At 32.8% G+C, this 16,406-nt stretch overlaps 2 protein-coding genes across 5 annotated transcripts; one reads left to right on the forward strand and one right to left on the reverse strand.

Annotated features, from left to right (window-relative positions):
* The first annotated feature begins 2,759 nt into the window (after positions 1–2,759).
* On the forward strand, positions 2,760–4,977 carry LOC105774909 (uncharacterized). Its single transcript, XM_012597477.2, has 4 exons — positions 2,760–3,172; positions 3,316–4,107; positions 4,194–4,241; positions 4,317–4,977. The coding sequence occupies exons 1-4, from the start codon at positions 2,990–2,992 to the stop codon at positions 4,560–4,562; spliced, it is 1,269 nt and encodes a 422-aa protein (XP_012452931.1). The 5' UTR covers positions 2,760–2,989; the 3' UTR covers positions 4,563–4,977.
* A 2,948-nt stretch (positions 4,978–7,925) lies between these two features.
* Positions 7,926–14,654, reverse strand: LOC105777346 (phosphoinositide phosphatase SAC6). Of its 4 annotated transcripts, none has more exons than XM_052622088.1 (20): positions 13,958–14,654; positions 13,785–13,868; positions 13,355–13,413; positions 13,177–13,268; positions 12,750–12,807; positions 12,469–12,525; positions 12,331–12,364; positions 12,117–12,197; positions 11,612–11,718; positions 11,048–11,134; positions 10,879–10,956; positions 10,551–10,621; positions 10,367–10,465; positions 10,096–10,192; positions 9,463–9,571; positions 9,209–9,281; positions 8,932–9,025; positions 8,469–8,561; positions 8,249–8,315; positions 7,926–8,160 (listed from the first exon to the last, which is right to left on the reverse strand). In XM_052622088.1, the coding sequence occupies exons 1-20, from the start codon at positions 14,106–14,108 to the stop codon at positions 8,021–8,023; spliced, it is 1,731 nt and encodes a 576-aa protein (XP_052478048.1). In that variant the 5' UTR covers positions 14,109–14,654; the 3' UTR covers positions 7,926–8,020. The 4 variants fall into 4 exon arrangements, 3 of the variants coding, with proteins under 3 accessions (XP_052478048.1, XP_012456025.1, XP_012456026.1); XM_012600571.2 differs by having other exon boundaries at positions 13,355–13,482; XM_012600572.2 differs by having other exon boundaries at positions 13,355–13,482; positions 13,785–13,864; positions 13,958–14,107.
* Positions 14,655–16,406: the final 1,752 nt, after the last annotated feature.

The following is a 16,406-nucleotide window of genomic DNA, read 5'->3' on the forward strand; positions in this document are numbered from 1 at the left end:
ACCCCTAGTTGTGGCGGTTACGATGATATCTATTGAGCTTTGTGATGTCATTACATCCAGCTAAAGAACAACCAACTTCTAGTGAGAACTAAAGAAAGAGTTGGTTCATTAACAAGAGTGGTTAAGCCGAGGAGAAAAGTCGAGGATTGTGTCATCAAGGGTGGCATGATCTTTGCCTTGGCATCAAACCTTGGTCTGGCATTCGATGCGAGCACCATGGCATTGAGGAAGGGCATGGCCTTTATCCTTAGCATCAAGCCTTTGCCTAGCACCTAGTGTGGGCATCAAAGGGGGCATGGCCTCCGTCTTGGCATCAAGGAGGGGTGTGGCCTCGATTTTTGAGATCACAAAGATTGAGGGGAGATTTTGAAAAAGATTAGCTTACTGTAAAGAAATAGTCCAAAGGGCAAGCTGTTGTAGGTGATGCTTTAAATGAGTTGAGTCCTTAGAAGAGTTTTGGAAAGGATGAGACCTTAAAAGGCTAAGATTCCCAAATGAGTGAACTGCGACTTTGGAAAAGCTGAGAACCAAGAAGAGATTTAGAGAAATTGAGGTCTTAAGAGATGAAGATGCTTGAAGTTGTGAGGTTGCAAGAGCGGGGTTAAGCAAGTCAGTAAGTTGATCATTGCTAGTCGTGCACCTTATGCCATTAGGTTGGCAAGATATTTTCATTTGGGTCGATGCCTTTGAATACCTATCCCCTTGATGGAGATATCAGTGAAGGAGGGTTGATTGGTCAACGAGGTTATTGTCAATTAGTGCAATGTCTTGTTGGTCATTTATCCTTTTGTGTATCTCTGATTAGCAATTGAGAGTATATTTCCATGATATATCCATATTCAAGGAAGGGGTCTTTTTAAGTGTGTGGAGGATATTGTCTTGATTCCTTAGTTCAAGTGGAAAGAAAATCAATCTGATCATCAATATAGAGTTCATTTCTAGTTTCTTGCATATCATTTCCTTCCACAACAATATCAGGCACGAGATTATCTGTTAAAGCACCAGTTTGATGGGTTTCTTGTACTCTTCAAAGCATGTTTTTTTTCTTTAGCCTTTTATAACTTCCAAGCAGTTTGGATAAAGGGCAACTTGGGTAGATGAAGGGTACAACTCCCCATCTTCTTATCTATGACACACCACGAATTAGGTCAAAAATGCCCATTTACAAAGAGGTGTGAGCATTTATGTTGTTTTTAGGTTTCTTCCTACCATTTTTATCTCCGCACGAGCCCTGTTTCTTAGTGCCTTGGCCTTGTTTTCTAGGTCTCAACCTTATTTTGCGCTTGTTGCATATGTGGTTGCTTGGTGACCTGACTAAGGCGCCCTCGCTAGATAGTTACTTTGATTTCATCTTTTTAAGTAGATGTAGTCTTAATTTTTGTGTTCAAAATCTTTATAAAATTGATATTTCGATTAGATGATCTCTTTTAGGAGTTTGATCATATCGATGGTGGGGTGGCATGAGGACACCTCACTTCTTAATTGGCTTAAAAGCATAGACTTGGGAGGTTTTGAAAGGTTCATAATTATCAAATTCAACATGAAAGGCCCTTTCTTATCTTCTTACTAACCAATTGTTTTGACAAGATTTAATGATTCAAATCTCTTTATACACAAACTCTTCAACTTTTATGGTTTGACTTGTTCAAGAATCGTTTGTGGTTTTTGGCACGATTGTCTAAACCCCGTAGGCTCGTGGCACCATTATATGAACCATCTCACGCTACAAGGCACCCCTATCTTGGGGGACAAAATCTTAAGGCCTCCATTGGAGAAAACAATACCTTCACATTGGCCTTTCTTAGAAGTTATGTAGTGTTCGAGGCCTCTCTTGAGATATCAACACAATCATAAATATTGATGATTAAATTATGAATTTTTAAAGTTTAGTAACTAAAAGACTATTCAAAAAGTCAAAACTGGTATTTTTTTTGGGTAAATAATACCCAAGATCATTAAACTATTAGTAATTTTACGTTTCGGTCATTTAACTTTAAAAAGTTACAAAATGATCACTAAACTATTCAAAAAATTTTGTTTAAGTCACCAAGCTATTAAATCACTACTGTATGGATTCCTTTGTTCGCACTACTTGTATCAATCAAAAGCTCTCATTCCCTTTCTCTTCTACAACTCAGTTTTTTTTTCAATGAAACAACTTTGAACATCACAAATCAGCAAACCAAAATTCAAACAACTTTCTTCTCCGATCTTTGACATTGATGGTTAGATTGACTTGGATCTAAGGTATGTTTTTTTACTTATAGGCGGGTACTGATCCACCATACCAATCATTGAATCATCACTTAGAGCTCACTAGCTAGATTTTATTTTTATTTTTTAAAGTTTAACAGCCTAGTGACTTAAATAGAAAGTTTCAATTAATTTAGTGACTAAATGAAAATTTTCGAATAGTTCAGTGATCATTTTGTAACTTTTTGAAGCACAGTGACCAAAACATAAATTTACTAATAGTTTAGTAACCTTAGTTGTAGTTTACGCCCCAAGTGTGGCCAGGATTCGAGTCGCACTAATAGCATTTGTTGTTCAGGCTTTCCCTTATAATACGTATTGAAAGAGTGAAATACCCCAGGTTGTTTAATGTATGTCATATTACCGCTATATTATTCGATCATTAATGTTAGTGAAGCGTTGAAAAAAAACAGAGATTCTAACTGTGATATCTTGACCCCCAACATTGTTAAATGGGTAATTAACACAAAACAGGAAAAGGTGGAGAGCCACAACTTGTTGCATTCCCATTTTACATATATACTTATTTTCTTTCTATTCAAAGCCACACAACATTTTCTTTAAAAAAAGAAGGCACCTGACCCAACCCAATAAACCACCAAAACTTCAAAGGAGAAAAAGAAATATAAACCAAAACAGACTCTCCCTTGTTATGTAATAGGGTTGAATACAACGTTACCTGAAAGCCAGTACGTAATATCATAAACAGAGAAAGAAGGGAAAAGGGTGATTGAAGATGTCGTGTTCTTCATCATCTGGTTCGGAGGAAGATGACGAGGGAATTGACTCATACAGGAAAGGAGGATATCATGCCGTTCGAACTGGAGATCCTTTTGCTGCTGGTCGTTACATTGCTCAAAGGAAGATGGGATGGGGCCATTTCTCCACTGTATGGCTCGCTTACGATACTCATTCCTCAGTAAGCCCTTCTTACCCTTTTATATAAATATTTTGTAGTACCATACCATTACATGAAATAATAACCAGGGTGAATAAACCTTAAAATACAACTCCACCAAGAAAATAAAGTATACTCATCCCAATAATATTTTTTTTAATCAGAAATACGTTGCTCTAAAGATTCAGAAAAGTGCAGAACAATTTGCTGAAGCTGCCCTTCATGAGATTGAATTCCTTTTATCTATTGCTGATGGTGACCCCTCAAATTCCAAGTGTGTGGTGCGCCTAATTGACCACTTTAAGCACAATGGCCCAAATGGCCAACATCTTTGCATGGTCCTTGAATTCCTTGGTGATAGCTTGCTTCGTTTAATCAAGTTTACTCGTTACAAAGGGATTGAATTGAATAAAGTTAGGGAGATATGCAAATGCATTTTGATAGGCTTGGATTACTTGCATAGGGAACTTGGTATAATCCACTCTGATCTAAAACCTGAAAATATTCTTCTCTTTTCCACCATTGATCCTACCAAGGATCCTGTCAGATCTGCTCTGACTCCAATTCTTGAAAGGCCTGAAGGGGGTGCTCTAAATGGTGGGTCTACCATGAACATCATTGAGAAAAAATTGAAAAGAAGGGGAAGAAGAGCAGTCGCTAATATCTCTCTTAGAAGAGTTTCTATGGGAGGAGCAGCAGAAGCTCCAAAAGTTACAAAATCTCTGGATGGGATTGATATGAGGTGCAAAGTTGTGGACTTTGGGAATGCATGTTGGGCTGACAAAACATTTGCCGATGAAATTCAAACCAGACAGTACAGATCTCCTGAGGTCATACTAGGTTCTGGGTATTCCTTTTCAGCTGATATGTGGTCTTTTGCTTGTACAGCCTTTGAGCTTGCTACTGGTGAATTGATGTTTGCCCCTAAAAGCGGCCAAGGATTTAGCGAAGATGAGGTATATATGACTATTCCTTGCATCTTGCTTTTCTAATGTCCTTTTCATTGTACTAAGAACAACATTTTTCATTGGATTGTTTCTAGAATCACCTTGCTCTCATGATGGAACTCCTCGGAAAGATACCTCGAAAGGTGAAATTGTTTCTGTAATAATAATGTCCTCTCCCGTTTATAATATCATTCTGATTGTTATTCTTGTGCAAGCAGATTGCCACTGGAGGAGGTCGATCAAAAGATTATTTTGACAGGCATGGGGATCTAAAGAGGATTCGACGGCTCAAGTTGAGGCCACTTGATAGATATTTAGTGGATAAATACAAATTTTGTGAGAGTGATGCTCGTGAGTTTTCAGAGTTCCTTTGTCCTCTTCTGGATTTTTCACCAGAGAAGCGACCAACTGCCCAGCAATGTTTGCAACATCCTTGGCTCAATCTCAAGACCTCTACAGTCTAAAAACTAACATTGGTGTAGGAATGAGCAGCCTTAAGATTTAAATGAGTGAAGGGATTAAAGATGTCGACACAGCTTGCATCATTTTCATGTATATATATATATATATATATATTTCTATTGTAAGGAAATGAGCTGAGATGAAGGGCTCGGTGAAAATCTAAAATAGTGGCACTTAAGTTACACAATGTGTTTCGTCACATTCTATAATTAGTACTTACATATGATCAGCTGAATCAATCCTTAGTATGTACAAGATATTGAATATCAACCTGGATGAGCGATTTGTGCTTCTGGGTTGTAGTAGAAAGGGATGGGCAGGAGAAGAGAAGAGAGCAGAAGAGCAAATCAAAGTCCACAATCTCTCTCAGATTACTCTTATAATTTTGTAACAGTTCTCGGTGGAAAATATTGTATAAAATAGTAACTTCACATTTGTGTCTCTTTTTCAATAGTCCATTTTCCAATAGTTTAATGTTGCATCAGCATTTTCATTCTGAATTTCAACATTTTCATCCTAAAAATAATCAAGTCCAAATGAAACTCTTGAATTAAGGATGAAATTATTGATGTGACGTTAAACTATTGGGAAGGATAATATCTTTATTTTATACAATCATTTTTCTTATTTTCCGAGATTTCTTAAATATATATTTTTAAAATTTATTTATTAAGTAAATTTTAAATAAAAGATAATTAATCTCTTATTAATTATCTTTAATTGATTTAAAATCAAATTATATTTTAATTCAAGTAAAATTTAATATTCTAAAATTATATTTAATTTAATTTAATTTAATTTAATTATATATTAACTTTGAGATGAATTCATTAAATTACTTTTATTCAAAATAAATTAATTATCATCATTTAAAAAGTTTTAATGATTAAAATAAAAAGTAAAAGCATAGAAATAAAACAAAAAGGGAAAAATAAGGGTAAACTATACAAATGGTCACCCAACTATGCATGTATTCCTGTTTTGGTCACTCGTCTTTAAAACTTTTTAATTTAGGCACTAATGTTTGAATTTGTTCTTATTTCGGTCATCCGTCATTAAATTGATAGCGATCTAACTGATATACTAACACATTTAGTCTTCAGTACTTACATGTTCTATCAATTTGATCCTAATTCTAAATAATTCAGTAAATTTAACTGTTTCACGTTTATAAATTCTATTAATTTGATCATCAAACTTCCTAACTAAAACGTTCAGCTTTTAAAACGGAGGCATTCCACATCTATAAATTTGTCACATATCAAAAAAAAAAAATACCCTCTCCCATAAAACAAATGTATTCTTTGATAATCCATTTCAATTACACTTAAGTGGCAAAGATTGAGGATGATCTAAAGATAGTAATTCTTTTGTTGGATTTTTTGATTCATACACCTTATGCAGGCCGGTTTTTTTAACTCGAATAGATTTAATGGGAATTCAAGTCTCAAAGTGTTGTTTATTATGTTAGGTTCATGTTACTGAGTATAACTAACAATGTGCACATGCAATTTAATGCCATAAACCCAAAGCAAAATGGAAACTGTGACTACTATTTCACTTTTTTATTGCATATGTCAAAATGTTTTGTTTTTAGTAGTTTATTTGTTTCTGCCCATTTTTAGATTAGTTGTTCATGATCTATCTAATCTAGTGAGGCTAGAGGATATCATTACTTCAGAACACCTAATTTTATTGGAGAAGGTGTTTTTTTTTTTCCTTTTTTTGAGTTTTACAAATTTATAGGTGTGGAATGCCTTTGTTTTAAAAACTAAAAGTTTTAGTTAGGAAGTCGAAGATCAAATTGATAGAATTTGTAAATGTGAAAGGTTAAACTTATTGAATTATTTAGAATTAGGATCAAATTCATAGAATATGTAATTATTGAGGACTAAATGTTTTATGATACCAATTAGATCATTATCAATTTAATGGTGGGTGACCAAAAAGGAACAAATTCAAACGTTAGTGGCTAAATTAAAAAATTAAAGATTAGTGACCAAAACAGGAATGTAAACATAGTTAAGTGGCCATTTGTATAATTTACTCAAAAAAGAAAAGTTATTATTATCGATGAGATTTTATAAAAACAATAAACTGTCAACTATTAATTTGAACAGCAGAAATTATTTCTCTAGAAATATAACTACTGTTGAAATTATCAAACTAATTTTGCTCAAATTTTACTTGAATTATAAAATATCATTTGGTTTTTTTCTATTTTATTTTATTTCTGAATTTCACTTTTTTAATTATTTTTATCACTAAAATTTAAATTGTTTTGTTTTGAATGATTTTAATGAATTAAATATAATTTTAAAATATTTATCATGTAATTGCATAAAACTAATTATGAAAAAAATAAAAATAATAATGGAAAGGAAAAAGGAATTGTAATATCATTGATTAGATTTTATTAGAAATAATACTAACATTAGAATATAATTTAATTTGATAATAATTAAAATAAGCTTATAATTAAATAAATTTCATTATTTCAAAAAATCTTGAATACTTTGGCAAAAGGAAAACCTTGAAGAAAAAATAAAAAATATGAAGAAAAATAAACAATTAATAGAAGAAGATAATTTGAAACTCACTTGATAAATAATTCTTAGGGGACTCCCTATATTTTTCATTAAGGGTGAGTTTGGATGGGCGGTGCGTTTACCTGCGGTTAGTGTAAAAACAGCGGTGGCGGTGAGATTAAATACTGTAGCGACACTGTAGCGTGAGATAAAAAGTACGCTAAACGCACCGTACCGCACCCAACCGCCCATCCAAACCCACCCTAAACCTTAAAATGAGTGTGTGGGTATTTTTCTTTTTCTTTTTAAATAAGCTTCAGTTAATATTTAAGTGCTTGTTTTTTATCAAACTTTCAGATTTTATTTATATTTTCTAATAAAAATGGTAATTATTTTTAAAACAAAAAGAAAAGATAAAACAAATTTATAAATAAAAATATTAAATATGTTTGAAAAGATAAACTTATTTAAAATATAAATTAAGCTCAACTACACCGGTCAACAAAATAAAAGAAGTGTATATATAATTAATAAACATTAAATAAAAATATATATTTAATAGGAATAAATCTAAATAAATTTGAATTAATCATTTATAAATAGTAGATTTCTTCCTCACCTACCTTGCAAGTGAATAAACGCGTTTATTTTTATAAATTCAAAATAAATAACATATAACATATTTAATGTAAGTAATATTTAAAATAAATATTATTTTATAAATAAATAAATTGAAAATATATTAGAAAGCATAAAATTAAATTTAAAAAGGTAAAACAACATATGAAATAAATACAACTATGTGAAATGACATTAATAATAAAAGGAGAAACAAAGGAAAATGAAATAAATAATACATTCTGAACCCAAAAAACAAAGTACTTATGTACGTTGATTAGTACATAAAAATAGCTGAATAAAAAATGTGTGTATCAATACCCAGGTTTATCATGCAATTGTAAACGAGGCCGATTACAGAAAATCCTGCCCTTGGCCCTAACAAAAGATGCAATACCAACACTAATGCTTCCCCACACAACTGAGAAAAGCAGATGTCTTGGATCATTTCCAACTGCAGAAAATGAATGACAAAGCTTATTTATGTCAATCAGTGTTTCCTGCTACTTGATAATCATAAGAAGAAGCACGAGTCAACTCACCTTGCCCCAATGACATTGTTGTCAATAACAACCCTATCAATACCAAACACAAAGCTAGCGGAAAGGACTGCACAAAGAGAATGTATTAACTTAAGATCTCAAGCAGCTAAAGCTATTAAGTAAAGATAGATTATAGAAATAGCATAACAGCATGGAGACAATTTCAGCAACATCATGATGAAACAGTTAAATCTTAAAACTCAAATGTCGTTTGTCTTACAGCTATAGCCTCAAGGCCTCCTGTTTGAGATGGAGGTGTTATATCCCCTCCTACAGAGACTTTGTAATGTCCTTGGAGGAGATCGATCGCATCCTTCATGCATGTCACCATTAAATTAGAGAAAGTCAGGATCTTTATTGAAAATTATCACAGAAGAAAGGATGTCACAGTAGTGCAAAACAACATCAAGTGAACAAAGAGCTGCTGCATCAGTTACAAGTTGATAAATGACTGTTCAAGAAATAGATATGCTCAAAAAAAGTTTGATGTGAATACCAACCAACCGGCACTTATAGATATAAAAGATTTTTCTAGCATTTGAACAAGGGTATGAAAAGAACAAAACCATTAACATCACCCCATCCCAAACATTCATAGACAGTCGTGAAGTGCAAAAGGCTAGAAATATTATCCTTTCTGCAAATGATTGCAAGTATTACTTAAAGAAACGAAGTATCTGTACCTGTTTTGTTCCATCAGAAAAGTTATTCAAATAATAGCGTTTAAAGGAAATATATCTATCTTTAAGGATCCCCTGAACTCTTCGCTGACCAGACCTACAATCCAAAAGGAATAAGTTCTGGTAGAGCAGAACATTAATGTCTTATGCAATCATGGATAGAGCAAAGATCATTGTCGCAGAGAAATTTGAGCACAAAATGCTATTTCTACCAAGATGCATTAAAATAGCCTCAGAACATTTGCTAAATATATACATTAACATTCAACTTTTAAAGTACCTGACAAGATCTCCTTTTAGTGCAGCAGTGCCAGAATATTGTATGCTTATGTCATCCCCATGATTAGCCCACACTATATATGTCCAAAGATTTTTAACGTAAATTTCAGTTTACATGCTAGGAAACCGAATAGATATGTGCAATATACTGAGTACCAATACATTAAGAATTAATATCAATTGAAAGCAGTTGAACAAATATATATATATATCAACTGAAAGCAAATTATTAGCATAAGAAATGGCAATATTCACATATTCTAAAGCATCTATCAAGCTTTGGATGTGAGCTAATGGTTTCTTCAGCTGCAAAAACCCCAATCCTCCTGAGCTGAAGTTCCAAGATTTTCCTACCTATCATGCTCTGCAGACATATATTAGCATGGTTACGGAAGAAAAGAACAGACACAGTGTGGTAAACAAGAATAACATGTAATTACATGCATGTCTGCATACACCTCTCCTTGAGTATGTATCTGTCTCAGAGAGAAAGATCTATATTGCAACTTAAACAACAAAAGCAACATAGATACGAAAAGATAGTCCTCATACATCAAATTCTAAACTTAAAAGAGCCATTGATTTAGTTACAATAAGCAATTTCAGATGTCAGAAACAGCCATCTAGTATATATGATAATAGGTGGAATTCATTCTAGCACTTAAAATACTTCTTATGACATATCTTGTATTACTCATAGGCGTAACAACCATAGCACTCCCTGAATGAAGGTAACTCTTGAGGTTAAAACAGGGGAGTTGAAATTGTCACAGCAGGTAAGCATTAAGCATAAATTTGCTGCTACCCGAAAAGAAAATGTCTGCTACATGTTTACCACTATAGACAAAGCCAAGATGTGAAATATATCTCCAGTTTATGTTAACTTACCTGTGTAATATTGGTGCGGTCTAAGCAATCAATACAATTGGTCCTTACAACTCCAAGTTGCTCCATTTTCTCACTCTCTTCATTCAACAAGAAGTACCTATCAGTTTCAGACAAAGCAAAACCAATATTAATGGGCATATTTCAGTGTCATAACTCTAACCAGGGAAATAATATTTCAAAACCTATCCTTGCATAAGCAATGGAATAAAAACTACTCCAGGAATAGTTATGACATTGTACATGATAGAAAAGTGCAATTACAAAACCATACCCATTTTTCACAAGAAAATCTGCAATTTGGTCATAGAGGAAGGAAAGGCGCTCAAAATGAACATGTCCACAGATCTTAGTGAAATCAAAGTGCAGATATCTGCATGATCAGTCTTTGCATAAAACGTAACCACATCCAAAACCAAAAACAAAGAAACAAGAAACTAGATAGAAAGAAACTAGACCTTAAATCTTCACTAACTATGGGCTGCATTGCATTTGAGAACATATCGCTTAAACGTCCCTCACCTCCATGCTGGTAATAATAAAGTGGCACAAGACCAAACATTTTAAATAGAATGAATTTCTTCAGAAAAAAATATACTCAACCCTCCATTCATCCACATGCATATTCCAGGCACATACAAAGTGTGAACAACTCATTGTTTGCACAGACAAAGTCAGCATGTCACCAGAAAGGTGTTTTTGATGCACTTAGTAAGAGAACTTACTATTGATTGCAAAAATAAAGTCCAATTGCATACTGGAAACCATTAATCAACCACTGCTCACCTTGTTGAGAAGATCAACAGCTAGAACAGATCCATACATTTTTCTCAGATCCAGAAAATGCCTCTCGGCTATCTGTGGCTGCATAATATGTCATATACTGCGAAGTCGGTAAAGGAAGAAAAGAATTCAGGTGCACATTCAAATAGTGGCAATAAGTGAAGACACTTACAGCTTCTTCAGGTCTCACAATCTCAAATTTAGGCTTATAAGTCAAATCAACAATTTGCTCCCACAGAAATGGTATTGACCCCCGAACCTGCAAAGGAAAAATAAGGAATGGGATCTATAACAATCTGACCCAAAAAGTCAAAGAATATGACAAAGAGGGCTTCATAACATGGATGCTGCATATTTGCAAATACGCCCCTATTTAAACCCAAGGATTTCCAAATGCAGTATCTTTAGGTTATCTGATTTTGTTCAACTACTTGCTTTCATTTCACACCAGAACATGTACAAGCCACTTCATGTAGTGAACTTTTCAAATCCCTGATGGAGTTGATATGATGCATATTCCAACATTCAGATGCATAATCACTGGACAATCTCATTTCTTTCTATTTTGTGTAACCTACACATCCGAATGTTCACTAGTAATCTTTTAATTTAGCATTAAGGCCAATATATCTTTGCTTGATACTTCTCTAGAAAAGTTAAGGACAGGAAAGGAGACCAGATACTATTGCATTTTATGCATAACGAATAAAATAGATCTGACTGGCTACCTACTTACCTGAACAAATGATGAAGTAAACCCATTAATCTGAATAATTTGCTCAGTTTCCACAAAATTTGCAACGTGCCCCTCAGAATCAGCTCCTCTTCTCCACATCCGGGTTCCTTTTAAAGGATACAAGTAGTAACAGTAAGACTAGCATGTCTATACAAGGCCAAAATTTTTTTAATTAAGAAGATGCACTTGCATTTAAAAACTATTTATTTCCTTTTTCCACCAAGCTCAAAGTGCATGGACAATCCTGCTAGTTAATGCTTCCTATAAACGATGAAAGTTAACCAATAAAAGAACGACACAGAAGAAATGTTTGTAAGAGAAGGAGAATCTGCCCTAGAATTTCATTATTTTGCATATCATTCAAAAACTGGACCTGTTCCCCTCTTACCAGAAACGATATTTAAAAGTTATAGCAAAAGACCTTATTTCTCAAGAAAAATGTAGTTTTAGAAGGTATATGAAGAAAGCTAAAAGACATTGAAAAGTCATTTCCAGCTTTGAGTACCGTTTCTCCTTGTACATCTCCTAGCAATCAGTGTAACATCTACAATTTCTTTTCCAATAGTTGCTTGGAAATTATGAAAGCCTGATTAGCAGTTAAGGAATTGCTTCAAATTGAAAGACCGAGAAGTCAACAACAATAATGAATTAGTTAAAAAAATGAGATAAGAACTTCTCATGCCACAAAATGCTGGAATTGATAGTTCCATACAGGATACTCCCTTGGACAACTGGAAGCAAATAGGGATCAAGCTGCAGCCACAGAACCAAAAAAAAAAGGGTAGTTAGCAAGTACAGACTTAAATGACAGAATACTGCTGCATGAAACTGGAAAGCTACTCAGAAAGAAGACTAACCTTCTTGTCTATAAGTGCTTCCAACATATAACTGTTCCAAAGAAATCTAGGTTCTGCCTGTGGCAAACATTTTGGGGGACAAGGAAAAGTCCCTTTACTTAGTGACTTAGTGGCAATGAAGAATTAAATGGAAATATCAATGAAAATTTAACACTGCACTTCTAGAGGCTACCATAAAAGCAAAGCTGTTTGAGATCAGTGGCAGATCATCTAATAATCTTACAATTAGAAAATAAGGGGAGCAATATTTGTATCAATTACTTTAAAAATGAACCATTTACCTGTCTCCATAGAGGAAGCATTTTGGACTCATTTCCCAGATCATATAATCGCTGAGTACTGTAGTGCACCAAATCATATAACCCTTACTTTCAACTTAAATAGAATATTCAAAGTGAATATAAAAAAAAGATTTGCAAAATGAAAAAGGGGTGTGTGTGTGTGTGTGTGTGTAATTGTTAATATCTCCTGAAGGCCTATAAACTTATTCTTAGCAATTATCAGTACAAATACAAGGCTGATTTGGTAGTGTGGACTGTGGAGACTTTAAGTAAACTGCTTTGGATGGAAGTTTTGCATTGAGAAGACATTACTCAAAAAGCAGTTGTGCACAGAAAATCTGTTTCGGCTGAGATGTATTCTTTTTTAGAAAGAAATTTGTTCTAACTATGCATATATACAGAGGTCTAATTTGATACAACAGTTCACCTCAGTGTTAAATTGGTGTCATAAGAGAAATAGAGTCCAGTAGTCCTCTCTGCAACTTTTAGCAGCCGAGAAAATTCATTCTCCATCTTTTTCTGCCGAAGTTGGTATAAAAGATTCTTGTGTTAAACAATTAATAATCAGCTTTCTAGAAGAAAAAGGGAGGAAACAGCCAATATACCTGTTCCGGAGTAGAGTTTTTAACCGAATGAACACAGGGAAGAACCTTCAAGGATATAACTTTGAAGATGGGATGCCCCAAGTAAGATCCAACACATTTTCTCTCAGTTATAACAAATAAATAAGACCCTAAACATAAAATTTAACACTTTAAAATTATAGGAGAAACCACAGGGCCAATTCAGACAAGAGAATACAAAGAAAAAGAAAAGAAAACTAATTTCAACTCCATTTGATATTCTAGATCCATATGCCAAAACTGCTCTAATCAGGCACTACAGTTTCACTGATCAATTAGGTCCCCGTTTTTTTTTTTTTTTTCATTTCATGGAACTGCCTTAAGAAATTATCAAGATGAACAAAAGCTACAACCATTTGTCTGAATTAACCAACTGAACAGAGAATAAAGGAAAATCAGAAATTTATCATACCCGCTACAAGTTTTAGCATTCCAACTACTCCAAAAATCATTTGAATCTTAGGAACACGGAAAGAGCTGCATTCTGGAATACTATCTAAAAAAGAGATAAATAGGTCCAGTAAATCAGCAAGCAAATATTGAAAAGGGAGGCATAGAATGATAGACAAGATAAAAACAACCCACCAATGAGCTTCATTGAGGCATCAACAAGACTAATCGAAAGGGAGGAGGAAGCAGAAGAGCCATCGGTGGGTTCGATCACATATTCATCAGGGAATTCCCATAACCGCATCCTTGTATATAGCTTTTGGACTGGCTCAGCCTTCTCCTTCATTATTGGAGTTATATTTCACAAAAAAAAATCATAAAAGTAAAACAAAAAAGGGATCAAATTTGCCAAGTATCCAAGTGGGTAGAATTGGACGAAGGTGAAGGGAGAAAAGGAATAGTAAAAATTGGCTATTGCAGGCAGCCAAAGAGACAACAGAGATCAGGAAAAGGAAAAGAGGAGTAAAGGCAAGAGTTGAAGTGATGCAGCGATGAATGTTGTTGTTGGATAGGATTTTGGGGTTGTGGCAAATAAAAGATAGGCGGAGGAGGGAGGGAGGGACGGCGAGTATGCTCAACAAGTCAACCCTCGGCCTACAGTTTAACTATATCAGCTGATAGATGGTGGTGAGGTGGGCAGGACAGTGAGATTGACATGGCTCAACTGCTAACATTATCTCTTTCCCTCCAATTCTATCATCAAATTCAGAGCTGGAGACTGAGTTTTTCAAAAAGGGCTGCTAAGGAGAAGATGGTAGAGCTCCAGACACGCAAATCTTCTATCTAGAATTCTATGCCCGCCTTTGTTTGGAGTTGACCAGTTGCCGATTTTCAAATGATATTTTTTTTGGTGAAAAAAAGGGAAATAATAATATTAAAAATAGGTCAAAAGTCTGCCCCCAGCCTATACTATTATTTTAGTCACTGTACATTAAATTTTTATTTAAATTATTAATTATTATAATTTATTGTTAAATTGATCATAATTTAGATAAAATATATCATATTCAACTTATTTATTCATGATCAAATTCTACCCATAAAAAAATCCAACCATACCATCCCTTAAAAAGTTAATGTGTTTTGAACTATTATGTGACTGAACAAAATTCGAACACGGTTGGGTTTTTTATGGATCATGTCAAATTATGGGTAAATCTGATATATTTTGTTTAAATTTTAGTAATTTAACAATAAATTATAAGGAAGTCAAGATTTGGATAAATTTTAATATATAAAAACTAATTTGATGCATTTTAGTAGAAGAACTAAAAGAAACTTTACATAATAGAGACTCTTGGTAGACTTTGATCTGTCATATTATTGTATTTATTAAAATATGGATAAATTATACCCAAAGTCACTAAACTATTAGTAAGTTTATATTTTGGTCATTCAACTTCAAAAGGTTACAAAGTTGTCACTTACCTATTTAAATGTTTTCATTTAAGTCCACTAAACTATCCAAAAGTTTTTATTTAAGTCACGGAGCTGTTAAGTTAAAAATAATAATTTGACTAGCAAGTTCCAAGTGACGATTCGATAACCAGTACAATAGATCAATACCTATTAAAAAGTAGAATAAGAGGATTTAAAGTCATCTAAAATTAAGGAATTTTAAAAATTCTGATTTTATTTTGTAAAAGTTGAAATTCAATTTAAAATTTTGAAAGTATTCTTACAAATAGATGTCCCATTCGAAATCCGTCGTTGGTAGGTTTTATACTGTATAGATGGGCTAAATTGGTTATATATATGTCATATTTTGCATTTTAGGTCGATTTTTGTAATTTTAGAGAAATAGATCGATTTTGGAGAGAGTTTGTAAAAATACATCCAGTTGGAAGTGTTTTCTGCACGGTTGGCAGGAAAGCATGCACATTTTCCCTTTAAGATGTATTTTCTGATTTATTTTAACAAAATAAATTGTTCGATGGTTAAATGTTAGAGATTTTATTTTTTAATTTTGAGTTTGATTCATTTCCTACTCACATTTGTATTTTTTATTTCATGTTGTTCTAGGCTTTTTTTATTTTTAATTAATATTTTTAATACATTAGCTCATTGGGTTAAATGATTTAATAATAATGATTTCATTTTAAAATTCTAGGTTCAATTCCTCTTCTAAACACATTTGTAATTTTATTTCATCATGTTTAAAGCTTTTTATTTTTAATTAATTAATATATTGTTTTCAAGTTTTTTATTCATCTTTTTAATTAATGTCTCTTTTATATATAAAATAAAATAATAAATATGTAATTATATAATAAAATATTATATATATCATTCATTAAAATATTTGAAACTAATAACTCCTTTATATATAATATAAACATCAACTAATTTTGTTATATTTTTCTTTATATATAAGATTTATTTTCTCCTTGTGTATTGTGGGTATGATGATTTCCAATATTATAAAATGAAATAATTATTTCAAATATAATTACAAATGTGTTTAGAAGATGAATTGAATTGAACCTAAGTCTTAAGAATGAAATCATTATTATTAAACCATTTAACCAAATGAGTTAATATGTTGAAAATATTAATTAAAAATAAAAAAATTAGAACAACATGA

This window comes from Gossypium raimondii, chromosome 10 (genome assembly GCF_025698545.1).
Source record: "Gossypium raimondii isolate GPD5lz chromosome 10, ASM2569854v1, whole genome shotgun sequence".
Classification (NCBI taxonomy): Eukaryota; Viridiplantae; Streptophyta; class Magnoliopsida; order Malvales; family Malvaceae; genus Gossypium; species Gossypium raimondii.